The 25,519-nt window shown below is 35.2% G+C and overlaps 3 protein-coding genes across 3 annotated transcripts; all 3 read right to left on the bottom strand.

Annotated features, from left to right (window-relative positions):
• Positions 1–226: 226 nt before the first annotated feature.
• LOC105216081 (endocuticle structural glycoprotein SgAbd-2) lies at positions 227–4,478 on the bottom strand. Its single transcript, XM_029042751.2, has 4 exons — positions 4,319–4,478; positions 2,061–2,236; positions 1,683–1,758; positions 227–929 (listed from the first exon to the last, which is right to left on the bottom strand). Exons 2-4 carry the CDS (start codon positions 2,231–2,233, stop codon positions 783–785), a joined length of 396 nt encoding a protein of 131 aa, XP_028898584.1. The 5' UTR covers positions 2,234–2,236; positions 4,319–4,478; the 3' UTR covers positions 227–782.
• An 8,890-nt stretch (positions 4,479–13,368) lies between these two features.
• On the bottom strand, positions 13,369–14,607 carry LOC105216078 (larval cuticle protein LCP-17). The gene is made up of 2 exons (XM_011190357.3): positions 14,451–14,607; positions 13,369–14,352 (listed from the first exon to the last, which is right to left on the bottom strand). The coding sequence occupies exons 1-2, from the start codon at positions 14,460–14,462 to the stop codon at positions 13,654–13,656; spliced, it is 711 nt and encodes a 236-aa protein (XP_011188659.2). The 5' UTR covers positions 14,463–14,607; the 3' UTR covers positions 13,369–13,653.
• Positions 14,608–20,761: 6,154 nt separating this feature from the next.
• On the bottom strand, positions 20,762–22,817 carry LOC105216077 (endocuticle structural protein SgAbd-6). The gene is made up of 2 exons (XM_011190356.3): positions 22,657–22,817; positions 20,762–21,497 (listed from the first exon to the last, which is right to left on the bottom strand). Exons 1-2 carry the CDS (start codon positions 22,666–22,668, stop codon positions 21,099–21,101), a joined length of 411 nt encoding a protein of 136 aa, XP_011188658.1. The 5' UTR covers positions 22,669–22,817; the 3' UTR covers positions 20,762–21,098.
• Between the last annotated feature and the right edge of the window lie 2,702 nt (positions 22,818–25,519).

The raw sequence follows: 25,519 nt of genomic DNA, 5'->3' as shown, positions 1-25,519 counted from the left end.
CTACAACAAAAAATATATATATATAAAATAGCATTTTAAATTACCAAACATATAATCGTTATGTATGTATGTATGTTTCGGGAGATAAGGTACATATGTAGGTATTTTAACTGTCACGATGAATCAGCGGGTGTTGGCTTTGAAAGGGTTAAATGGAAAATAACTGTAAGTCGCCAACAAACGCCGCCGCATCGGTAGTTGGTAGCGCGCGTAAGGACGGAAAGTGAATTTAAGAAATAAGTTGAAAGTGCAAAAGTGAGGTTAGAAGAGTTTGAAATAAAGATGAGAGCATAAACCATTAGCGATTATTTAGTTAGTCATAAATTGAAAAAAAGTGTTAAAAGTTAAATAAGTAAGAATATATCCGTGTATGTGTGTTTGTAGAGAGAAATTGTCATACGAGCAGTTCTTCAAACGAGGCCGACTCAATAGGTCCCCAACAAAAATAAGTACGCATAAGCAACCCACTAGCTACGTTCATAGCTAAGCGCTGCTGCTCAGTGTTGCCACAGTTCGCCGGTTTTTGTTGTAATAACTGAGTTCCTCTATTTCTTCGCCAAGTTCTTGGGCTTCGTTATTCATGTACGTTGTGTTGTTGCTTCTCGGTTTTAAGTTTAAGTTAAGTGTGTGTATTATAGCAGTGAGTTGTATCCATTGTGGTTGTTGCAAAATATCACGTTAATTAGCATTGATCACGTCTTACTTGTATGAACTTGTACGCATGTATGTAAGTAATGATGTATTTAAGTTATTATGGGATGGGTTCTTAGTTCTATGTGAACTTATTTGAAGAACCTACCACCGGCACGTGGTGGTGGTGGTGTTGGTATATGTGCACCCTCAGCACGATAGCCATTCTCATCGGCTATGTAATTGATTGTGTAGACGACGCCGTCGGGACCGGTGTAGGAGTAAGATCCTTGCATGACCTGAGAGGGGTAGAGAGAGAGAAAGGGAGAATATTTAATATTTTAGATTAGTAAATGGAATGAGCGTTCAACTTCAAAGATCAAAAAATGTTCTATTTTATGTAGATTATTTTTTTAAAGGAACGCTAAAGCCATAGAATAAGTTTTTGAGATCGGGATCCTATGACGAAATTTCCATAGACTCGCTACATAGAGAACATCGAATTGTCTTTTTTTGTAATACTCAGATGGTTTAGAACAAGAAAAAAGTGAAATGGTTGCCACCTTGTTCCATATTTTAAAGTCAAAGAATTATGAATAAACTAAATGTTGCAATAGTTCAAGAGTTCAAGCGTTAAATTAAAAAAAAAATTGTGTTAGGTTGCCACTTTTTTTAAATTTTCACTTTAATTAAAATATATGAGGTAAACAAATACAATTTGCTTGTCACATTAAAACAGTTTTTAAAACTTTACAATTGATAATATTTTTCTGAGGGTTGCCACCAAATTAACATTATTGAAATACATAATTTAAAATTTTTACGAATATGTGGAATACGATATGAGTAATAAATTTCACAATGTCTTCTCCACATTATTCGCCTAAAAGCATATACAAGTATTGATAAACGATGATCACCACAACAGACGACCACTTTGCGCCTAAAAGTGCGCTCTATACCAATTATCTGCGCACTGCTCATGCGCAACCAATTTATTGCCGAATTATGCAAATATCAAAAGCAAACTGATCAATACAACAATAACTCACCTGCGCCTCCACTTGTGTACCCGGATTCTTCAAGTAGCCCGCCTCATCAGCGCGTATACCGTTACTTGTTTCATAGCTGCAAGTGCGAACGAAAAACGAGCATGCAATTTAATATTAATGTAAATCATTAATTATTAGATATTGTACATTTGTTTATGTTTATTTCTATTTAGTGATTTAGTTGCATTGGTAACCCTTCCCTTCGTTGCTAGACATTTACAGCGACAAGATCAATTAAACTGTCAGAGCAGTCTTTAATTAATTGAAATTAAAATTGCATGAAACCGATATATTTAACGCTATTTGTCATCTTCTTACGGTGCGCAGAGCGGAGCTGGGCACTCACATTTATGATCTATGCAGCAGACAGTGACTTACTTGTATGTGTAGGAGCCATCGGGGTTTAGATCGAAGCCCTGCTTCAGAATGACCGCATTGGCTTCGTAGCCGCGCGCCTGTGGTAGCGGCAAACCGCGTTGTGCATCGACGCTGCCAATGAATGAGAGTGTGGCCACAACGGCGGCAGCGAACAACAGCATTGATGTCTTCATGATCTGCGGCGGTAGAAAAGGCGGAAAGAAAAATTATTAAAAAAAATCAGATTATCAAATTTGCACTTTTAATGTGTATAATTTAGTTTCTTTTTGGTTCTTGGTATTTTTTTGGGAGTTAACGCATTTTATTATTTATAAATTGCAAGTGGAGTCAATTTTTTTTTTGGCGCTACATAGACGCCTTAGTGTCACTCTTATGTACTATAGTGTGCGCAGTTTCTTGCTGTGATTTATGTGATTTGTGCCGTGGGCGTGTGTTGGCATATTGATTGCCTGAAGCGTGCGCTAAACTGCAATTTTGTAAATCCAATTTACATATTTTCATTTTTATTCATTGCGTTAAATTGCATTATTTATAAGTAATTTATATCGTCATATTTTTACCCTTTTGCGGTTTCGAAGGTGTGGAATATATATTCAAAGCAATTAGTAACCACTTATGTAACTATTAGATACCGAAGTTTTTTACTAAGATTTGACAGTATTGCTGTCAACGAGTTTGCATGGTTTGATGAATGAGCTGCACTTAATTTTTATAATACTCTACTTTATATTTATAAATTTAATTTTTTAAATTAGAAATCATAACGAAACGATCTTAATACTTTGAAGCCCCTATGAGAAGGAAATAAAGGAATAATGGTCTGTCAGCTGTCAATGCAGGTATGACAGAGTGGTAATTGATTGTTCGATAGTTCCATTTGTTAATGTTGATCAAAACATTATTTAGCCAAATTTCTATAGTAATTAAGCACTTAAAGAGATATTATGAAATATATATCACATTTTCCCAAGAAGTTGTATTTTTGTACCATTTTAGTTTGAAATTTTATTTATTTTATAATTTCGGAGTGTTGTATATATATTTATATTTTTTAATAATTAATTCCGAATTACTTGTAAGAGAAAATTTATGGATAGGTTATCACTCAAAGTACGTAGAATCCAAAATGTAGGTCAACATGCTTTACAAATCTTACTCTTATGTTGTGTTATATCTTGTTTTATTTTATTTAATTTTTGCTCTAGGTTACGTTGAAATTCGGTATACTAGTATTGGATATTAAAGCACATCGAAATGGCTACTGAGTTCTATAAGAATACTTTGATATCATAAAAACGTTAAATATTTTGAAAAAAAAACAAAAAATTGATTATTAAATATAAAATATTATGTGACTTCCTTAATTTTTACGAAGTATTTATGCCATTTACTGTTACTCCTTAAATGAGTTAATAACGATTCCGACTGAGTTAAGAAATCGCTTAATTGTTTAAATTTTTGGTTTCCAGGTGGCATAATTTTCTACATACAATCTTAAACTAATATGTTTTAATAACATTTTACTTTATCATGTTTTAATTATGTTTACAAAGATTTTCTAATGAAACTATTAATGAAGGTGAAAATTTTAGATTTGTAAAAATTTTTTGTCTTTAAGCCTAATGAGTGCCTAATTTGGCAGCATGTGGTCGTGTATATTGTCGAATTCCACTCTTAATTATATTCTTAAGAAATACACAAAAGATTCTTTGTCATATTAAGACTGAAAAAACTTGTCCCACATACATAATGGTTTAATATTTACTACAATTCTCTACTGAAAAGAAAATACTTTTTCGTTTAATAGAAATTATTTTTGGAGGGGTACTGCTCCCGAAGAGTTAATCAGAGATTATAAAAAATATTTCTTATTCAGAAACAAAAACGATTAAAGATATTTTTTAGGAAACAAATATATTCTTTTTCAAGAAAATTTAATTTAAAATTTTATAAAAATTAAATTTATTTTTTTTTTTAATTTGAAATTTAAAAAATAAAAAGTAAAAATTTTTAAATTATGATATAGAAAGTATCACTTTTTTGGGAATTGTAAGTTCTTATATACGTTTTTTTTTAATTTCTGAATAAATTCCACGATGTCCAAACACACTTTGAAGAATATTTTTCTCTTAATTTGTTCAATCTAAAGCATTGAATTTATCATCCTTGTTTGGTTAACAAACTCAAATGGCAAACATTCGAAAGGATATTAACACAAATGCACACACAATCACACAAATATTTCGTTGCAACCGAACCTTAATAACTTCAAGGAGCTTTTAATTTGTTTATTAGATTTATAGTACTCGTGCAGCTTTCTTAGACAAACCGTATACGACACTTGCTCGCGCTTAAAACTTGAGATCGTCTTCACTTGAAGGCTCGTCAAAAAACTGTTGTGGCTAACCAAATAAAATCAAATGCTTTTATACTTTTGTGGCGCGTTCGGAGCGACACAGCCAGCCGTCAATTGTATTTGCCGCAATGCAATTTGTGTGCTATGTCAAGTCAAATGCAACAACAACAACGTAGCGTATATATAACAGCATCTGTGGTGAGAGAAGAATAGCGGCAAGTCGGCACTAGATGCCAAGCAACAACAACAAGTTGCAGAGCCGAAAGAGCATCCGCATCATCAATCCATAGTGATGCGATCGGCAACAACAATAACAACAGTGAGTCAGTAACAGAATCTGCAACAACCAGTTAATAGTTGCAGTGTTGCAGTTCTTGTTGTTGTTGTTGCTAGCGAGAGCACATCACAAGAGCAACAGAGCTGCGCAGCGCTGCCAATGCTGCACCAGCGACGACCGACGCATACGCTTTCATGTGCAGCGTGTCGTATGCGCAACATTTCATTATTGAAATGCAAATGGGCGTTGCGCATGCGCCCATCAAAAATAGAAAAGGAGAACAGAATTAAAAAAAGAAACAACAATAACAAAAACAACTAAAACGTGCTAGCAAACTGAAATAACACACCTCTCAGGTGCACGGCACTTGTGTGAGAACATGCCGAATGCGCTGTGAAGCAGATGAGCGCACAGCCACACATACAAGCATTATACATGAGTGGGTATGTGTGCGTGTTTGCGCCGCCGGTGCCATGCGAACTACTGAATGAAGCAGTTCCGTTGCAAAAATTAGCTGTGGCAAGAACAACTGGTATGAAGCGCACACAACCACACGACAGCAGCAATAATATTGACTGCAACAACAACAGAAGCATATCATACCAGCCAGCAACCGCTTTATTAGCATTATCAGCGCTGGCTGGTGCCGCTGGCGTCTGCAAATGGCAAGGCGAGACCATCAGCGGCGGCAGTGCCAGCGACAGTGGCAGTGGCAACGATTGGCGCGCCGGCGCGCAGCAATCGCCGCACAATCTACACACAACTAATTTATGTGAATTGGCAATGCGATCGTTTTATTGCAGCGACTTACAAGTTATTACAAGTACTTTTCTGTGATATAATTTCAGATGAGTTGAGATGCGCTTTGGCGCGCAGGCGTGCAGTGCGCCGATTTGGCGGTGCGCATGCGCAAGCTTTTTGCGCAGCAAATCTGATTTCTGCTCGAACTTCATTATTACAAATGTTACAAATGTGCAGCGGCTTTCATGTTAGTAGCTCTTGGTGGGTATTTTTTCTTAGCTTGTTTTGTTTTACATTTATTCAGTTATTTAATATTTCATATTGTAACGGTGCTTACGTAAGCACTTTTCTGTCATTAATTTTGAAAAATATATAATATTTATTAAATGCAAAATTAAGTGGAAAATGTTAAGCTTGTTAGGGTTTTTATTTGCGGCATTTTGCGAAAGCTTTTTCGATAATTCCAATTTCTGTGTAACATTTTATTGCCAATAATTTATTTAGCTTAACCAATTATAATTATTTCCCTGGGAACTTTCAAAGTAACTTTTAAGCGTTTAATAGACGAGTACTGCTGGCTAATAAATATTAAAGATTAACTGTGTCTACTTATTTAATACCAACGAAAATGATGTGCACATAAATGCTTTATGACATGACAATTGATATAAAAATTCTGCCTAGTTTTATCATTTTACATTATGATTTTTCCTGACATAAGTGTACATGAGGGCGTTAATTGTAAAATGAGTCAAGTTAAATAAAAAAATTAACGTTGCCTTAATATTATTACACTATAATTTCTTTATGGGTTATTTTTTCGGTATATTGAGTTATATTTAAAAAAATAATTTCTCGGTTTTTCGAGGTTAGCCTCCCTAATCGTAATTAATTTTAATTATATATGCTATCGGCTATAGCTGCAGTCACCAATCCAACTCATGGGTTTTTTACAAAGGTACGCTCAATAGTGGTCTAAAGCTTTATGAGTAGTGGGCGTGGTGCCGCTTTCTTTCCTTATCTCCTGTATCAACTCTCTACAAAATTAATTGATGTGTTAAATTTTGTTGGAAGAACTCTATTTGATATGTAAGTCGTAATAATTTGGGATGAATGTCGTGCCACCAATACTTTCAGATAAAATTCTGTACCCTGACTAATTTGAACAGAGTATAAAAATGTGTCATTTCTTAAATATCGATTTAAATTTCGATTCTTTATTACTGATTCGGGACTATTTTTTGCAACAATAAATTTTAATAATTTGTTAACATCTTTCACTGGAATCCATACTGCCCTTTTAATATGTTTTGCTAATCCGTTTACTTTTATATCCTATATGTTACAAGGCAAGTAGAAAACCTTAGATCTAGAAAATTGTACTAAATAATATCGGCTGTAGAAAAAAAGGTATCCTTAGTTATTGCAAATTTTGAATAAAATAAGTTGAATTGAGAGAAAAATAAAACTTGCAATAAACGATTGAAATAAAGATTAAGAAAGGTATTCACAATACACCAACAAAATTAGTTTTTATAATAATGTCAGCTATATATACTTTCTAGGTCATCTGCAATGGCTGATCGATTGTCTTTCCTTAGACAAAAATCATAAGCAGAAAATTAAAAATGTTTTCCAAATATTATAAGCATTTGGTTGACAGCTCTCCCTGTTGTTTTTATATAATTGTAGGGACTCTCGTCTCTATAGCCTATATAAGGCAGTATAAGAGGGATATCAATAGGATTAGAAGAAAATGTGTTTCCATATGAAAAACCAACAAAATTAGTGCGTACCTTTCTATAGCCGCAGAGCGTTAAAAAATTTATGAAATTTGTACTTCATGTACTTCTTATGAGGAATGTAAGTCGCTAATGTTGAACACCATAAAATTGTTTTGTATTGATTTGTTTATATGTTGAGTCGGTCAAAAAATGGAAATTTGTTTTATTCTTTTATCTTTAAGTATACGTTCTTAAGAATGTTATATCAAAGAGATTTATGCAGTAGAAATGAAGTTATAGTGTTTCGCCGCCGCTGTTTCGTAGCCGCTTTATTCCATCTTCTGCTGTTTAGAGGGCCATAAATCTTGCGCAAAACCATTCTCTCGAAAACCCCAAGAGTCGTCTCATCAGATGTTGTCATCGTCCACGCTTCTGCGCCATATATCAGGACGGGAATAATGAGCGACTTATAGAGTTTGATTTTGGTTGGTCGAGAGAGGACTTTACTTTTCAATTGACTACTCAGTCCAAAGTAGCACGGCAAGAGTGATTCTGCGTTGGATTTCGATGCTGACATTGGTGTTGTTAACGCTGGTTCCCAAGTAGACGAAAGTATCTACGACTTCAAAGTTATGACTGCCAAAAGTAACGTGGGAGCCAAGACGCCCCTTATTGTGCTATCGAAAGCAGCTTTAAAATTGATGAAAAGGTGGTGAGTGTCGATTTTTCTCTCTCGGGTCTTTTCAAAGATTTGGCGCATGGTGAATATCTGGTCCATGGTGGATTTCCAGGTTTAAAGCCACAAAGCCATAGCTCGGTCGGTAAACCATCGGCCCCCGCCGCTTTGTTGTTCTTCAAGCGGGTAATTGCTATTCGAATTTCTTGGTCGGCGTTTGCAGGGGTCGTCATCAAAAGTTGGGTTTCTCATCCGAGGCTCTGTTTGGTCTTTCATTGGGGAAGTTTTTTTAAGTGGTAGGTCCCAAACCCTATTCACAACCGCAGAAGTAGGCTATGCCTTCTCACATTTTTCCGCACATCAACATGGGTTATATTTTTAACTTAAATTGCAACACTAACTGGAGAATTATATTTAAAACATAGAACATATAAGAACTAACTTGTCACATTATATTATATAATTAATATATTTTTGAAGTTTTGTGTTTTTAGTTCATTCTAACAATTGTATATCTATTAAATGTATTTAAATATTTCTTTTCAATATATTTTTTAGTCTGCCTCTACACCTTCTCTGACTAAATCAGAAACTTTTTCATGTAAAAACTAAAAAATGTGTATTTTTAAGAAAGATAAAGCTCTCATTATCTTCGATTTTATTCGCCAATTAAGTTTTATTTACCATCTATTTAATTATGTTCAGTATGACAAAGTGTTTAATTATGAAATATTTTATAAAAAGTGTTTAAATTAGAAATGTACATTGTCTTGTAACAGTCGAAGATATCATATTTATGTACATATGTATATATTACAGAGACCAATTCGCCGGTATTTAAATAAATTGAAAAATGCAAAAATGCACTTATTTATGTACATGACCAATAGAATGTTGAGGTGAACGATGCCCGCTGATCATAAAAAACCGTTTAATTGTATGTCAAATGTGAAAAAATGCGAAACCACAACTCGCGATCGATACCCAATGGGCTTGAACTGTTGCCATTGCTCTTTACGCAAGTAACAACATGGTTATATATATACATATATAGGTATGGAAATAGTGGTCCATATTATGGTCACATCTAATTTTGAAAATGAAAAGTTTTAACCAGCTCGTATTGTCTCCTAATAATTTAAATATGACTTCATTAGTTTTAGTTATTAAGAACAATGAACTCTGTTTCGAGGGAAGAAAAGAGTACGAAATGTATTTATTTATATAACAGATATGTATGTATCATAGTCGTTCCATTCGATTGCTTCAAAAAATTTTTGATATCAAATACGTCTGGCTAGAATGAGGAATCACCCTTCAAGATCTTCAAAGACTGGGCTATAATGAATCGCTGTTGCTAAACTACATTAATGTAGTTCTATACTTTAATTTTTTTGTTAACCACTATATGGACCACCCTATATAATAATATAATAACTGCATATGCAATTGCTTACGTACTGTGTTATACATAAATACTTTGCTTGTGGTAATGAAGGCCAATCAGCAAGTGGCGCATGTACATTCATACCATACATATCTCCGTAAAGAAGTGTGTACGGATGATGTCTGTATGGATTTGCAATTATTTTCCAGCGGACAACATTGGAAATGCCGCATTCACGTCATCGAAATCGAATCGAATTGAAATCGAGTTTGAATGCTGGCAAACTGTGTTAACTTTTAATGGCCTGTCATAAACTCAAAGGCATTATTGTAACAACCACAACAACAGCAACAACAATAAAGAGGAGTGTAGATAAAGGGGATTTCTACGACGCTTCGGATGATGATAATTTTGTTGATGTGGCAGCGCGATCATCGAAAAACATGATCGATGATCATGTTAGCGCATCATTATGTTGTTATAGTGCTAATAAATAACAACTGACGTTTCCTGCACGCTTCTGTGCCAACCACAAACCGTTATATACCTGGACTGCATTGCTTTAGATTTGTCTTTGCCTGCCCTCAAGGCGGCAAACAATGGCAAATGATGGCTGCGCTCGCAGAAGTTCAGAGTTTACCAAACTGCACTCGAGTGAGTAATCAGTGAAAAGAAATCAAATTTTTATCTGACCGAAGCGCAGCAACAATAGGCCAGTCTGGCAGACAGCGTTGCGAAGAGCCAACCCGCAAGTCAGCCAGTGGGCCAGTGAGTCAGTCTGCGACTTGGACAGAAAGCGAGGCAGTAAAGTAAAGCGCTTGCGTTTCCCAGTTCCCCAGTTTTGCGCTACACTTTTGGTCTTCGACTCCTGCTGATGGTTGTGTGCTGCGGCGCATCGCTTTGTTGCACGGTCCATCCATCGTATGCTTACGGTTGTTTGGCGTGGTACGGCGACGCTGCCCCAAATGTTGTACAGGTGTGTCTGGAATGTGCAGCAAACCTTCGCTTGTATTTTGCACTTATCTCTTGCTTAATATTCGCTTGTAATAGCAAGTAGACGCCTTCAGCGCCAGGCGGTGGCGGTGACGCGGGCGTGCTGCAACTGGTTGAACTTTATTCATGGCGTAAATTTTTACGAATCTAGGTGATTGCGGCAGCAGTTGCACACCTTTAAAAGCAAAGCCGAAGACACAAATAACTTGCGACTGGAATTTTGAAACTTTTATGGCTTTTAAGATATTTAAATCATTTGATATTATACCGCCTTTGGTGTTTATACATATCTGTTACAAAGTATAATTAATGTCAGGTCCGAAGTTTCGATTTCATACCGGCCAAGTTGAAGTATATTCATCTTTTAAACGGTACTCGATTCTACATTACCGGTTCAAAGCCGGACTTTTAAGCGGCCGCATACTGTCAACTCGTCTACATTCTTCAAAAATATTTCGGCTCTCCGCCCTTATTTTTGCCGATTTTCACTGGCCTTTGACCAATCGGTGTTCACGTGGTTACATATCTTACCAAATCAAATACCAATTGTAGATATTAATTGGACTATCTGGACCTTTGACTATTCGATATCCGATATTTTTGGTTCGCTTTGTCGATATCTATCTATAAGACTTTCCCAGCTTCAGTCGAAAAGGTCAGTGTTTAATACTCCTAGTGTGATTCTCATCTCCAAATAGGAACACCCACTGAACCTAATCTAACCAAACCCTTCTTCTTGACAGCTATTAGAGAGAATAAGTCCTTTTCAAATGATTTGTAGCTAATCATACATAAATTTACTTTAAAATCAAAAGACAAATGTTGTAACACAAAAGAAGCACTGACTGTTGAAAGCGTCACCCGGATAAGTACTAAATTGAGACTTTAATGGATTCCTTCAACTTATTTTTGGTAGCCAAAAGTTACGTCACTGGCATGCGCTGGTATTTCATTTCCATTTCGTATTAAGTTCTTGCGCGTGATGAGATATATTCGTATCAGCATTCTATATTCGGTAGCCAGTTATTTATAAAGGCTAAGCCAAAAATAAGTTTACACTTTAAACGGATATTTGGACGAAGAGGGTGCGAAATGCGAGAATATCAAATGAGAATTGATCGAGTCTCATGGCGCCGTTCATGTTGGAAGAAGCGTTCATAAATAATTGGGTATAATACCGGTCAACAATTATATTATATTACAGAAAATTCACAGAAAAGGTCGTCTGTCTGGTCGACGCAATTAAAGCGAAAAACAGATAGCCTCTAACCACAAGCACTATGACGAAGAAATCACGACGTGAATTAACGAGAGCCAGAGAGCTAATATATTTCAAATTATAATAAAGTATTAAGCGTAGTTTTTTCCCCTTTTTTACTCATCCTGGAGTAATAGGTCTAAACATGCTGTAGTCTTAATGCCGCCTCAGATTATTTTGACATCGACTAATTCGCGTACGACCAAACTTTTCCATGTTATTTTTGGTGGTTCGCGTCAAACGAAATCCGCGTAATGCACCATTTCCTTGCTTGGTTGCTTATTATTCTGAACCAGAATGTTGTGTAGCCGAATCGTAGGAATATATTGTTGAACGCTTGTAGTTGCTGAGGGATGGAGCCTTTTAGGGCAACTTTACTGGAATGCCCTCTGAGCATGATGAAGCCACATGATCCACGAAGATCTGGAGTTACAGAATTCCATCTGCTTGGTTGGGTTTTGGGCTCCTTCCATTTTTGGGTCTGGTCACCACGGCTTGTTAGTAGAGAACTACCCTGATCCCTTTTCGCTTCCTAATATTACAGCGATTGGTAGGTCGGCCAACCAGCTGTCGACTGTCGCATGTTGTTCGAGCAATGCTCGAATTCTTTAAATAGTCAAAAACGTGAATTTCGGGCTTTTACCTGCGTTTTCAAGTGTACTGATATATATCTCTATATAGTGGAAATCACTCGCAATAACACAGAGCCTATTAAAAATCGCGACAAGTGCAGGCATCCTAAAGGAAGCATTACACTTCATTAACTACGTGACGGCACTCCATCATGTATCGCAAAGGACCAAAACTGGTCGATGTATGGCTTTTGCTAACCAGACTAACCTAACCTAACAATATATTATATTTGCTAACAAATTTCTCACTCTCTAGAGATAAATAAAAAATGTCAGAATATTTTCGCATACAATTAGTTTCATTACTATAATCAATGATCTATTGAACAATGAAAAGCATTTGCAATTACACCTCTCCCATCATTAATTAGGCGGCAGCACATCATCAATGCAAACATCCAAATTCAATATATATCCACCACAAATCGCATGTGAATATGTACCATATATCAACCGACAGCGTTCTTTAATGGACTTTTTCGTATTCGCACAGCATTCGCAGCGCTGTTTGCCTTGCATATTTGAAGCTGATCTTTATTGCAATAAGCATAAACCGAAAATTATAAATAGCAAACAAATGTAAAACAGGTAATGAGTAAACAACAACCAATTCGATGATTTCGTAACGATGATTCTCGAACAATTTTGTTCCCATCCCGAGTTAGCTGCAGCAACAAGTGCTTGAACCGATCATTTAATGCATACAAAGTGGGTGAGTGGGCTGCAATGGCAACACATCCCAGCGATGTACTACAAGCGGATATATACAAAAAATATCAGCGAATTATTAATGTGTGCCAGTGCATGTGTGTGTGTGTTAACTTGATTGCTTGCAGTATAATTTGCTAATTTGGTGCACGGCTGCGCATCTTAATGAATTTAATTGGAGGTTTGTGGACGAAAGGTCTATCTCTCTCAGAGTGTGTGTGATGTTGTTTGCTTAAGCCTCGGCTGCAAGTGTCTTTCTCTTTTTTTTCAATTTGCGTGCTAACATTATTAATACATTTTGTGAGTATAATTATGAAATTTCGCATTCAATAATTCATTCTGTTATCATTTTCGCGTAATTATTTATTCGCGCTCAAAAATGCAGAAAATCAACTTTTTTTGCGCAATAACAAAGACAAATTTGACTAATTAAAGAAGAGCGTTCTTTGCTACTGCGCATTGCAGCCGCTAATAAATGATTTTTTAAATACTTTTGTGACAGTTATAAATAATTACAACTGGTTGTAAACTGGCATACAAATGAAAGATAATTCGATTATTTTTTGTTTGTTGTTTTTATTATTATTTTGTTTATAAAAATAAATTGCACATTAAAACTAGATCCTTAATTAATTAAAACAACCAGTTTGAAATGTGTCAGACGCGCTTACATAAACTAAATTTTTACAAATACTATACAGTTAGTTGAGTCACTAAGCACGCAAAGTCTGCATGTGTCTAGCAACGCTACAACTAAACTATCATTATTGCATGTCAAAGTTATAAAGTCATTTCCAGTCAACAAATTATGAGGTTTTTGCGGCACTTCGAAGCAAACCTACTATTCTTCCTTTTCGGCCTTCTCAGATTTCTCAGATTTCTCGGACTTCTCAGCTTTCTCGGATTTTTCGGATTTCTCAGATTTTTCCGATTTCTCTTCGTCTTGCTTCTCTACTTCTTTCTCTTCCACCTTTTTCTCCTGCTCTGCCTCCTCAGCCTTTTCTACTTTTTCCACTTTGGCGGTTTCTTTAGGCTCTTCTTGTTCCACTTCCTTTTCCTTCACTTCTTTCTCTTCTTTTTCTTGCTTGCCTTCTTTCTCCTCCTCCTCCTCTCCCTTCTCGCCTTCTTTGTGCGAACGCGCAACGCGCTTCACTTTCTCTGTCTCCTCAGGCTCATTGGGCTGATCAGCAGCCGCCTTAGCAGCCTCTGAGATTTCAGCGGGAATATTGGTACCGATTGGCACGAAACCATTCTTGCCGGCAGTGTAGTGTACTTCGATCTCTTGACCATCGGCATCGATGTAACGGTAGGAGCCCTGGATCTCGAGCGCTTCCTCCTCAGTACCGACATTTTGCACTTCACCAGCCTCTTGGCGCGCACTCTGATCGCCGCCCTCGTAGGAGAAACTGAATGAACCATCGGGTTTTCTGTCAGTCTCAAAGCGCAGCAGTGGAATTATTTCACGCTTCTCAGTGGTCGATTCAACACCAGCACCGATGCTGGCCGCATAGGCGGCGCCAACAAAAGCTAATACGCATACCTATAATGTAGAGGGTTTGAGGAATCGTATATTAGTAAGACATGACAAAATTTATTATTTCTATATTTCATAAACCACTTCACTGTCGCGAAACTTACAAATTTGTACATTTTCGGTTCTTTGCAAATCTCTGGGCACTCGTACACACTCGACAAAGCTCAGCTTCAAACTTATTCGATTCCTCAAACTTTCGTCACTTTTATACTAAAGAAAAGTTTAGAATCATCCGAGCATCGTTTACACTTGATTTTTTTTCCAGCGAAAAAAGAGATATTTTTATGTGTGTTTCTTTTATTTTGTATTCCGTGTCAACTGACTCACACACTAAGCACAAATTCTGATAATAAAAATACGTATAAACGCTCATTAATATGCTCACTTGTTGTTATTGTTTTTTTGCGAAATGATTATACACTTTGGCAGCGTCCTATTCAATATGCACGAAATCAAAGTGTTATTTATGAGGGTAACTCTTATGCACGCACATATGTATACTTTACCAAACAACAAAGACTCTCTCGCTAAGCGCGATCAGTCGAGTTTTGTAAATATTTTGACATATACTGCCTTAAAGTCGGCCAACACTCACATAATCCAGTTCGCATTCTAATTTCTTTTCAGCTTGGCGACAATTTGCCTACAGAACCTTTCACTCTCCGGCCTTTAATTTTCGCCAATTTCTTATCTCTGAATTAATTGGCGAATAAGTACTAACCAAAATGTTTTTAATTAACCAAATCGGCTGTTTGTTTTTATTTTGTGTATTTTTTCCAGTTCTTTGCGAATTTTTTTATTAAACTGAGTTTGGTTGACGTATAAATATTCACGTAACCTAATGAAGTGATGATGATCTACCGGTGGAAACTTGTTTCGTTGCGATTTATTTATATTTTGTTTGTTATTTTTCAGCATTTTAAAAATGTTGTGTACTAAAAAATTTTGCAAAGGCGGAGCTGAGGAGGGTTTAATCGATTTGATCATGTTTTTATTCTCTCTAACTCTTTATTGGAGGCTTAACAAGTTGCTCCCAGAACAAGAGTTGGGTTTCAGTGTTCTCTTTGTGGTCTTAGAATATATATCACTTACGTCCAGGACCATTAGCACTGCGAGTGTTAACAGAGTTAGGTTAGGTCAGTTCAAGAAGTAGGTTTATAGATCTTGAAAATACTTCGATAAGCGTTTGATGTTATGGATATGATTTTCCAAATCGTTCAGGACATGGAACCACAGACAACTTGGCTATCTTAGTAATTTTGGTAGTTAATTCCTTTGCTTCGAACAGTGATTAAGTTACAGATACATACGGATGTATACAGATAAAAAATAGACATAGTTATATTTTTATGTTAACCAACCGATATCTCCCTCTTTATTTCTATGTTTCGATACCCCGAAAATTAGTTTTTTAATATAACCAGTAGTTATTTTATATTACTTGTAAGTTTCAATCGAGTTCCGCCTAATTGAGATTCGAACCAAGATTACAGTCTGCAGTTCAACTAATGATCAGGTCAAGAAACCTCTTTCTCACTTTACATTAGGTAATGTAAATCTTGTTTCTTAGCGATCAGTGACACTACCTTAGTATGTCTTGGTCCTTAGATATAGGAGAACTTAAGAGTCGTTTCAGTATTTGAGTTTTCTATCGGTGTAGAAAACCTGATCCTCACAACGAAAAATCAAATTCTTAATACAACGGTTATTGAAGCCGGTCTGAAATTGAATTATTGCGGATAATGTCGCGTAGAATAAAATTGTGAATTCATCGAGTTTCTTTCCAAGCAAGGTAATAAAGGTTATTTAATTAGTAGTTTTTAAAGGGGTGGATGAAAGCATACAGCATTACTTTTTTTGCTGTGAATAGACAACATAATGAATATGCACAACAATATTTTCCAATTACAACAAATACATCGCTACTGACATCACCGTATTATGTTTACACCATGCTAAAATTACTCATTTAATCCAGCTAACTAGTTTCTATACTCGCTGCTTTTTTATTTGTTTTTTAAATTACATAATTGTTTTTATTTTTGGCGTTTTTCATATTCTTAAATAATAGTCAAATTTTATAATTAGCACCTCATATCACACAACTACCACTTAGGTATTAAGCTGATTTCTTTACAAGCGTATTTTGAGAATAAATACTTAGTAAGGAGAGCTTAGTAACGAATGGAACCGAATCTTAGTGCTAGAAGGAATATACATAAAAAGTCTTAATTATATACATTTTAGTTGTTATTATATTACGAAGATTATGTAGTAAAACTACCACTATTAACCAGTCAGAATATGGGTCCTGGATACAGGTGAATAAGTGTTAACAAAGCTTGGTAGGAGATATCATATTTATTATCCAAGTTGAACAAAAGTAACTTGATACTCTTCACCAACCTCTTTAACCCGTCTGAAAAATACGTTTCATGGAGGTCAACGTCAGCATAGTAGGAAGCAAAAATAAGTTTCACAGGGTCAATTCTATAAATACTTTGGTACTATAATACTTTGGAAATTTGACGGCGATAGCCGATAGCGATTCGTCATCGAGTCGACCCAATATTACGACATAGTAGATCCCGCGAGACGGTTTCTCTTCTCCAGGTAGATATAGATGATGCAAATCATACATTATGAACTCTAGAAAACTATGGTCATCATCTTTCGAGTCGATAAGCAATTATAGCCTTCTTCAAAGCAGATTGTTGCCCACTTACTTTACTCAATATCGAGTATATCACAAAACAAACAATATTGGTAAAGAAATATTTTATAGAAGAGAGTGAGAAACTACTTATGCAATACGTCTACGAAACCCCAACCTATATATTTGATGTATTTTGACGTATTTGGCCCATCAGAACAAGAGAGCTAAACAAATTTAATTTAAGACAAAATTCATTCAAACTCATCCGTTCACAAATATTAAGCTTACGAATAGCTCGTGGTAATATGGTAAGACTTATAGACTCATCGTAGAACTCCACACTTTTTTTATTAGGAATAAAATACTTAACAAACGTCTCATCCCTAAAATAATTATATCAACTGCATATCTACAATGTTGGAGAATACCTAATATACACTAATAATCTGTTTGCAAACCAGACTTTTAAAATAGATACACCAAGAATAAATTATGACTATTAGACCCAAATATATACCAATTTTTTGGTTATGCATAGCTTACAAAATTTAGTATTAAAAACTCAACATATAAACAATTTAACATAACCATAATACCGCCCAAGCATTGATATGATAATTCAGAGTGATTTGTTTATAGCTCTTCACAAACACGTTTTCAAGACGGCTTTAGGGTAAATGATGATTAATTTGTCAAGCAATCTGACAAGAATTACCTATGTATTTATAACAGCAAAATACAAAAACTTTAACCACAAAGAAAACACGAAAGCAATGCGGGAAAGAACAGACGTGAATAGCGTCGGAGTACTACTTGAAATAACGAGCATAAATATGCAATAAATTTAAAGAAGCCGCATAAAATCACGCTTATATTCTAAGAAAACAGAATTGTTGAAATTCCCCAAATTCTATATTTCACAATAATTGTTTACGCAGATAAATACACGTTTTATAATAATAAAACTTTACAGTCTAATCAACAGAAACAGTATTCCTTGTATGCTCACCTCTAGCTCTCCTAAGCGCCTTGTAGCCAAAAAAAATTAGAAGCATCTAGTTAGTCATATTTTTGAATTGAATGAGCTAATTTGTTGACGCAAGCAATTAAGTAGTAGAGCTCAACATATTAAATGGTTCACTGTGTTGGGAAACAATTTTCGTTGGAGTAAAAGTAATTGTCGCAAAAATGAGTAAAAATTAGCAAAGGTATAATCAAAATCGTCAAGTAAATGCATAGAACATTCAATCATTTATAAGGAAACTGCTAAGATTGCATTAACCTCATTAGTATCAGTATAAGTGGACAAGTAATTTACATGTGTTAGTGTATATGAATATGAGGCGCTACATGTTAATTGATATTATATTCTATGATGCCTAGAGAATCGAGCATAACGTACATATACAGACGTGTTCGAAATAATAAGAACAACCAAAGTGAGCATATAAATCGACGAATATTTCTTTGTAAAAGAATTTTATCAAAACTTTTTTTCAACAAATATTTGTATAAGGATAGAGCTTTTAAAAAATATAAAACTTTGTTAATATATACACATTTAATCTTTTTGTTGCTTTGAGCCCGAAATAGAATAAAAAGTTGCATTACGATATTTTTACTGTGTTTAAATGTTCACTGATGCCTTTGCATTTAGTATTAAGCTGTTCTTAAAGGATTTCTAATTACTTCGGCGCATCTGGAGTGAATAGAATCCACAAAAGTACGGCAAGTTGAGAGGGGTATATTTTCCATGATCTTTTAATATTAATAATTTTTGGAATTTTTTTTTGGATTCGAGTCTTTCACACCTTTTTTCACATCCATCCCAGATTGTTATTAACACAATAAATCACAGCCATAATTCCTATGATACATACCAGAGGCCTAGCAACACTCCATTAGCGCATCCAATAGCATCAATTTAAGGTCTACATGATTCATAGTATTCATTGAATATTTTGAGTTTAATTGCTGATTATAGGATTATCTAATATTGTTGTAGTATTGTTTTTTTCCTCACTAGAGTCAAGTCACCGTTCTATGAGCATACTATTCAGTAAAAGTCTTTTTTTTGGAATTCGTGCTTTCGGGTTAGTAGATAATAACCCTTTTCTCGATGATGAAGTTAATATTACCAATTGATTTAAATATTTTACCCGCCCGGACGCCCCTAAACCGACGAGTTTTAACGATTCTTGAGATAAGTTCTCCTCATTATCCGAAGTTTTTTTGCTTTTTCATTACCACAATCAATTTTTAAAAATGTCGAAATCTTTCGATTTTTAAAGGATTAACAAAAATTGTAACTGTAAACTCGATCAAATTTGCATTCAGATGAGATTATAGACTGTTATTAACATTTGTGTAACCAAATTCCATGAATCCAATGTCGATAACAGGAGATAAACCGCCTATTTGAATTTGTTCTCAATTTTTCGAACAGTCTATTTATGACTCAGAGCAACAAAAAACGCATATTGGGCAGAAATATATTTTACTTACCAATCAAATCTAGCGAGTATTTTCCACAATGGACTAGTTTATAGCTTTAAGCTATGCATTTTTAAATATCAGACCTGTCGTAATGTGAAATAGCAAGAAGGGAAGAAGTATCTTCAATAAAGTACGCTTGGAATCACGCCGTACAATCGATCCAATATTAATTGTTTTACCAAGCTCAAAGCAGTTGCTGAAAATGATTACCAAATACGCTGTGAATTCCAAAAATTGCTGGCTAACATCTTCTGTTTCAAGAGAAGAATAATATTTCGTAAGGAGCGTCACAAATAAATTCTTACATACTTGTTTCGTTATTATCAAATAGTATAAATAATAAAATATTGAAACGATCTGGGTACGAAATTTGAAAAATTAGTGAATAATAGGTGTGCAATTAAGACATATAGAAGCAATATATATGTATAATACGATTTTCTACCACGATAGAGCATTTCTAGCAAATTCTGTTGGAAAACTCATCATTACAAAATGTTTTTTTTTAATCTAAGTAGAAGCAATTCTTGATGAAATATATTATAATATAATATTAGAAAATACGCTCATATTAGTAAAAAATAATTCAACTTTTGATAAAAAACAACTACAAGACCCTTTAGAATTTATTGATAAACAAATTCTTATGGAATTATTATTTAGTCACATATGCGAATATTCTACAACTCCTCAGTAAACAAATATACATACCATATAAATGTTTACCGTTGGTCTTTAATAGAATTCATGTCGCACTACCAATTTATAGGCAAATTAAGCAGCATAGTCTTGCATAATGTTAAACATAATGATTTCTACTTTGTATGAAAGCGCTAACGGTATCTGCAACATGTTATGCATACATTAGACAATCAATTGGCTAATTTCATTAACCGGTTCTCCAATAATGTAACTTATTTATGCTCAAGGGTTAATAGCCCAGTCTTTAGAAGCGCGTGTGTGTCTTTTTATTGGAAATTAGAACTTTTTTTTGCCTTTAGATCAACAATAGTTTGGACAACTTGGTTGGAGCAAAGATCGAAAAGCGATAATGTCCAAATCAAATGCAAATTAGAACCATTGAACGAGTTTCATTAAAGACCATTTCACCTAATCAAACTGGTTGTTATGCAAGCTTTCTTTTAGTTATGCAACTTAATTGGCTTTTATGTTCTGGTTTCAACTACCCACCTAATTGGTATGCAATATTCGCTCTAGATTTTGTGATAGCAAAAATCGGCGACAATAAAAATTCATTAAAAATTTCTTTTTCAGTTTATATTTACTTCGGGTGTCGCTGCTTGGATGTACATATAATTTGGGGACATACTCATAACCTACGCTTAGAAATATATGTATATACTCGTAACTCATCGCTTTAGTATACAGATCATACTTATATGTAAATGTAACATAAATTTATACTAAGAATTTCTTAAACCAAAGGTGTCATGTTCTTGCCGCTCATATCTTATCACTTAACTGACTAATAGAACCATCACCCGCTCTTTCTTTCTCCCTTTACATTTTTCCATATTTTTATATGCCATTTTTGTTAATATTTGTTATCATTATTATTATTTTTTTTTTTGCATTTTTCTTAGACGCTGACGGATTTCCTTTTCGGCTCTTCAACCTCTTCTTTGGGCAAATCCTTAGCAGCTTCAGCTACAGCTGAAATCTCGGGATTGATGATGGAACCGTAAGGAACGAAACCATTTTTGCCAGCGGTATAGAAGACCTCGACTTCTTCACCCTCAGAGTTGATGTATTTGTAGGAGCCCTTAATTTCGAGCGCTTCCTCTTCGGTGCCCTCATCGACTACGCTGGCTTCCTCCTTGCGGCTGGTGCCATCACCACCTTCGTAGTGCAAATTGTATGCACCATTGTCCTGCTTGTTGATCTCGGACTTCAGAATTGGAACAACTTCGTGTTCGACTGGTTCTTCGACTGGTGCAGCTGAGACAGCAGCGACGGCCAGACAAGCGAAAAGAACGAACTGCAAGAGTTGAGCATATATTTAGTATGTGTGGAATGTGAGAATTTCAAAATTTTGTTGAATGTTGTAGTAATAAAGGTATTAAAAATAACTCCTTAAATGAAGCTGAAATTGTATTAACTTTTACATCATTAAGTGAAACTTTAAAAAAAGTTCCTGCAATATGTATCGATTTCTCTAGTAAAATTTTAATTTTGCCTACTATTTCGTAAAAGGTATACCATTAAAACTGTAACCTAGTAAAAAAGCTCTTCGATTATCACAAATCGCCATAAAGCTTTATGGTGAAAGCTCCACAATTAACATAATGGTATATTTGGACATTTGCATTTTTTCTCAAATTAGTCAATGAAGTTCTGACAAAAAAATAATTTAAACTGCTCCTGCTAGAGTCAGTGAAATGATTTCTTGAACATTCATTGCAATACATTTTTAGAAAGAAATTATTTTTTCTATCGAGTATATCATTTTCAGTATCCCTAAACACTACTCAAACGTTAAAAGCTCCAAAGCTCAGAGTGAAGTTTTCTATAGACATTTATTCGAAAACCATTCATTTAATCCCTAAAGGAAAGCTCTCAATTACTTCATTTATTTCATTGAAAAATAATTAATAATTAAATAGAAATTAATATAAAAGCTTCAAAAAGCTATTTATCTGTAAAAATAAATATTTTTTTGTATATAAGAACAAATTTCGAATAATGAATTAAAATTATAGATTTTTGTATTATTTCACTGTAGTTCTGATGAAATATTCAGTACACGTATTCTATTCTGAATGAACATTTAAGCTTCTTTGTATAACAATGTTAATGCCAAAGTGAAGCTACATCAACTATACAATCCATAAATGATAAATTCGAATTGTGCACGAGTAATTGCTTTAATGATTACTATGAATGCATTCTTATGTAATTTCCATTTTTTATTAGACACAGAATTTTAAATATAATACTAGTTCAGGACTTTATTTAAACATTTCAAAAGTGTGAAGCTCTTAGAGTCATTCCATTTTTTCTTCAGTATAATTTCACGAATTTCACTAAATCACTTTTCAATATTTGATAAATTCACTCAAAATTTCACCAGAAAGTACAGCTTCACCTTCACTTCTTTTTAATAAAATAATTTCTATATTTTCTCCATTGAAACTTACATATTTAACCATTTTGCGACTTGTGTATTTTTTTAATTTTTTTTCGGGTAAGAAAGAACTTAAAATGTGAAACAAAAGCGAGAGTGCGAAATAGAAAAAACTGTGATGAACCCAAAACCAATAATGTTGGCTACTTGCTCGAAGCAACAGGCTTTTATACAAATTTTATAAAATTGCATGAAATTATTTAAATATGCCAAACATGTTTCACATCCTGTTTTTTATTTCAGATTTTAAGCCAAAAACTCTAAAGCGCCGCACCGCGCCGCTTGCGCGTTGCTATGCTAGACGCTACGCTGCTTTAAGCCGGCATGAATTTTTGCTTTTGAGAGCGTTAACTGTAAAATTAGAAGAAAAAGACTGTATACGCTGAATCCACAACAAAAATAGAAAAAACAATAAAAAACTTGACATCTCATAGCTCTAAAACAGTATGCATATGTATATAAATTTGTTTGGGTGTTTCTTGATGTTTGTACATTTTTAAATGTCAGGGTTAAATAATTAAAGACCACAACTCGATTTACTATGTGAACTGACGACAATTGTGCTCACGACGCGTAGCGGTTCGTGGCCGTGGGCGGCCGGTTTGCTTTTTTGTGAGCGGAAAGAAATGGTGAAAGAAGCCGGCTTAAGCTAAAGGGTGCGATTTTTGCTTGACTTGCTTTAATTGCATGCTTCTCACCAAAAATAGCCAAATGAAATACTTGTAAAACATGCTCATATACAATTATAGCAACAACAACAAGGTGAATTAACCATTTAGCAGAGCTTTTAAGATCGCACGTGTGTGTCTAATGAAGCGCCATGACACGATCGTCAACACTGCAGACATAATTCGGCTTACGTTAGGGTGGTCAGTTAAAATGAAATTATCGAGTCGGTTTAATTTCTTCAGTCGTACACAGCTCTCAAAGAAAGCAGATACAATTTTGGAATCTGGTTTTCAACTTTTACCCAAAATCTGGACTACTAGCTTCGAAGACAACACAAATATTTTGTTCTCAATTGGGTCTTCTGTGATATTATCAGCGGTGTTAAACATTTCTAGCAGCTCCAATTAGGAATCCCCTGAACAGCTTGTCCTATACCACCCGAGCTTTATGCGGATTGGTAAGTTGTTACAAGAATACAATTAATGTGGGCCCGAAATTACTTTATTACTTCATACATTTAAGAACACCTCTAGTATGTCATGCATTGTCACCGCGTCTGTCGATTGTCGACGATAATTGTTTGCTCATCTTGATCTTCTTGCCGCCTTCTTCGGCTGCTTCTAGTTCCTCGACGACATGCCACAACATCTTGGCGGTTGGCAGTTGTGTTCCATGAGATTTATCTGCGATTGATGTGTTTCGCATAATGCGCGTCTTTGTTGTGGTTACGTGTGAAGTTTGCTAATTTTTTCGGCTGATCGTTAAGTGCGATCTTTCGGCGCGGTTATGGCCAAGGCGAGGCGTGCGCCGCAATTTCATCGAGTTGACAAGCACTGCAAAGCGTCGCTATATTGTCGCGCTTTTTCAAAATACTTAGTTTAGTTTTGTACATTTGCCAAGCAGATTTTTTGCAGTTCTGTGTCGTAAAGATGCGGCGATAAACGCCATCTGGGAAACAAGCGAAACATTGTGTTGCAGGAAGCGTGACATTTTTTATTGTCAACACAGATTGTTTACTGCCGCAATTTGAATTGGGTGTGTTATGTAATGTGCGAAGTTATTGAATGCATGCGGAATTGGAATAATTTATTTTCTTTGTTGAGATGATTTGAAAATGGATTTTTAACTTATTAAGGAAAGTTTTTTTTTATTTATTAAAAATCGGTTGTCACTCGTGATATTCAAGCCAAATTCAAGTTACTGATAACTCTCAATCCTATCTAAATGATATTTTTGGTATTTGTTAGAAAGTATTGTATACATATGAATCATTTACACCTATTGGGAGTGTCGACTGGAAGTAGATAATCGACTACTGAGCACTCTCGACCAATGCTGCTGTTGTAAGTGTTGATAAATCGCTCAATTATGTGATCGGTATTTTGTTAAATCGCTCAATTATGTGATCGGTATTTTGTTGACAGCTATTTTACAATCGTTAGAAATTTCTGAATTTTGTCGATCAAGTTACACAATATATATATATATATTTGGCTTATATATATTTTATTATACTTTGCACTTGGTCTTTCCACCGGAGTGGAGGTCGTCCTCTTCCGCGGCTTCCTCCAGCGGGTGCTGCATCGAATACTTTCAGAGCTGGAGTGTTTTCTTCCATCCGTACAACATGACCTAGCCAGCGTAGCCGCTGTCTTTTTATTCGCTGAACTATGTCAATGTCGTCGTATAAATCGTACAGCTCATCGTTCCATCGTCTGCGGTATTCGCCGTTGCCAATGTTTAGAGGACCATAAATCTTGCGCAAAACCTTTCTCTCGAAAACCCCAAGAGTCGTCTCATCGGATGTTGTCATCGTCCACGCTTCAGCGCCATACATCAGGACGGGAATAATGAGCGACTTATAGAGTTTGATTTTGGTTCGTCGAGAGAGGACTTTACTATTCAATTGCCTACTCAGTCCAAAGTAGCACCTGTTGGCAAGAGTGATTCTGCGTTGGATTTCAAGGCTGACATTGTTGGTGTTGTTAATGCTGGTTCCCAGATAAACGAAATTATCTACAACTTCAAAGTTATGACTGTCAACAGTGACGTGGGAGCCAAGACGCGAGTGCGCTGACTGTTTGTTTGATGACAGGAGATATTTCGTCTTGTCCTCATTCACCACCAGACCCATACGCTTCGCTTCTTTATCTAGTCTGGAAAACGCAGAACAAACGGGGCGGTTGTTGCTTCCGATGATATCAATA

This window comes from Zeugodacus cucurbitae, chromosome 6, assembly GCF_028554725.1.
Source record: "Zeugodacus cucurbitae isolate PBARC_wt_2022May chromosome 6, idZeuCucr1.2, whole genome shotgun sequence".
Classification (NCBI taxonomy): domain Eukaryota; kingdom Metazoa; phylum Arthropoda; class Insecta; order Diptera; family Tephritidae; genus Zeugodacus; species Zeugodacus cucurbitae.
The sequence above is the reverse complement of the archived record's forward strand: the minus strand, read 5'-3'. Positions and strand labels throughout refer to the sequence as shown.

Bases quoted from the DNA above. Each gene is read 5' to 3' on its own strand.
- LOC105216081 (XM_029042751.2), bottom strand. From the start codon at position 2,233: ATGAAGACATCAATGCTGTTGTTCGCTGCCGCCGTTGTGGCCACACTC. The intron at 1,759-2,060 runs GTAAGTCACTGT...TCGCACTTGCAG, and splicing joins GATGGCTCCTACACATACAA to CTATGAAACAAGTAACGGTA. The intron at 930-1,682 runs GTGAGTTATTGT...TACCCCTCTCAG, and splicing joins GTACACAAGTGGAGGCGCAG to GTCATGCAAGGATCTTACTC.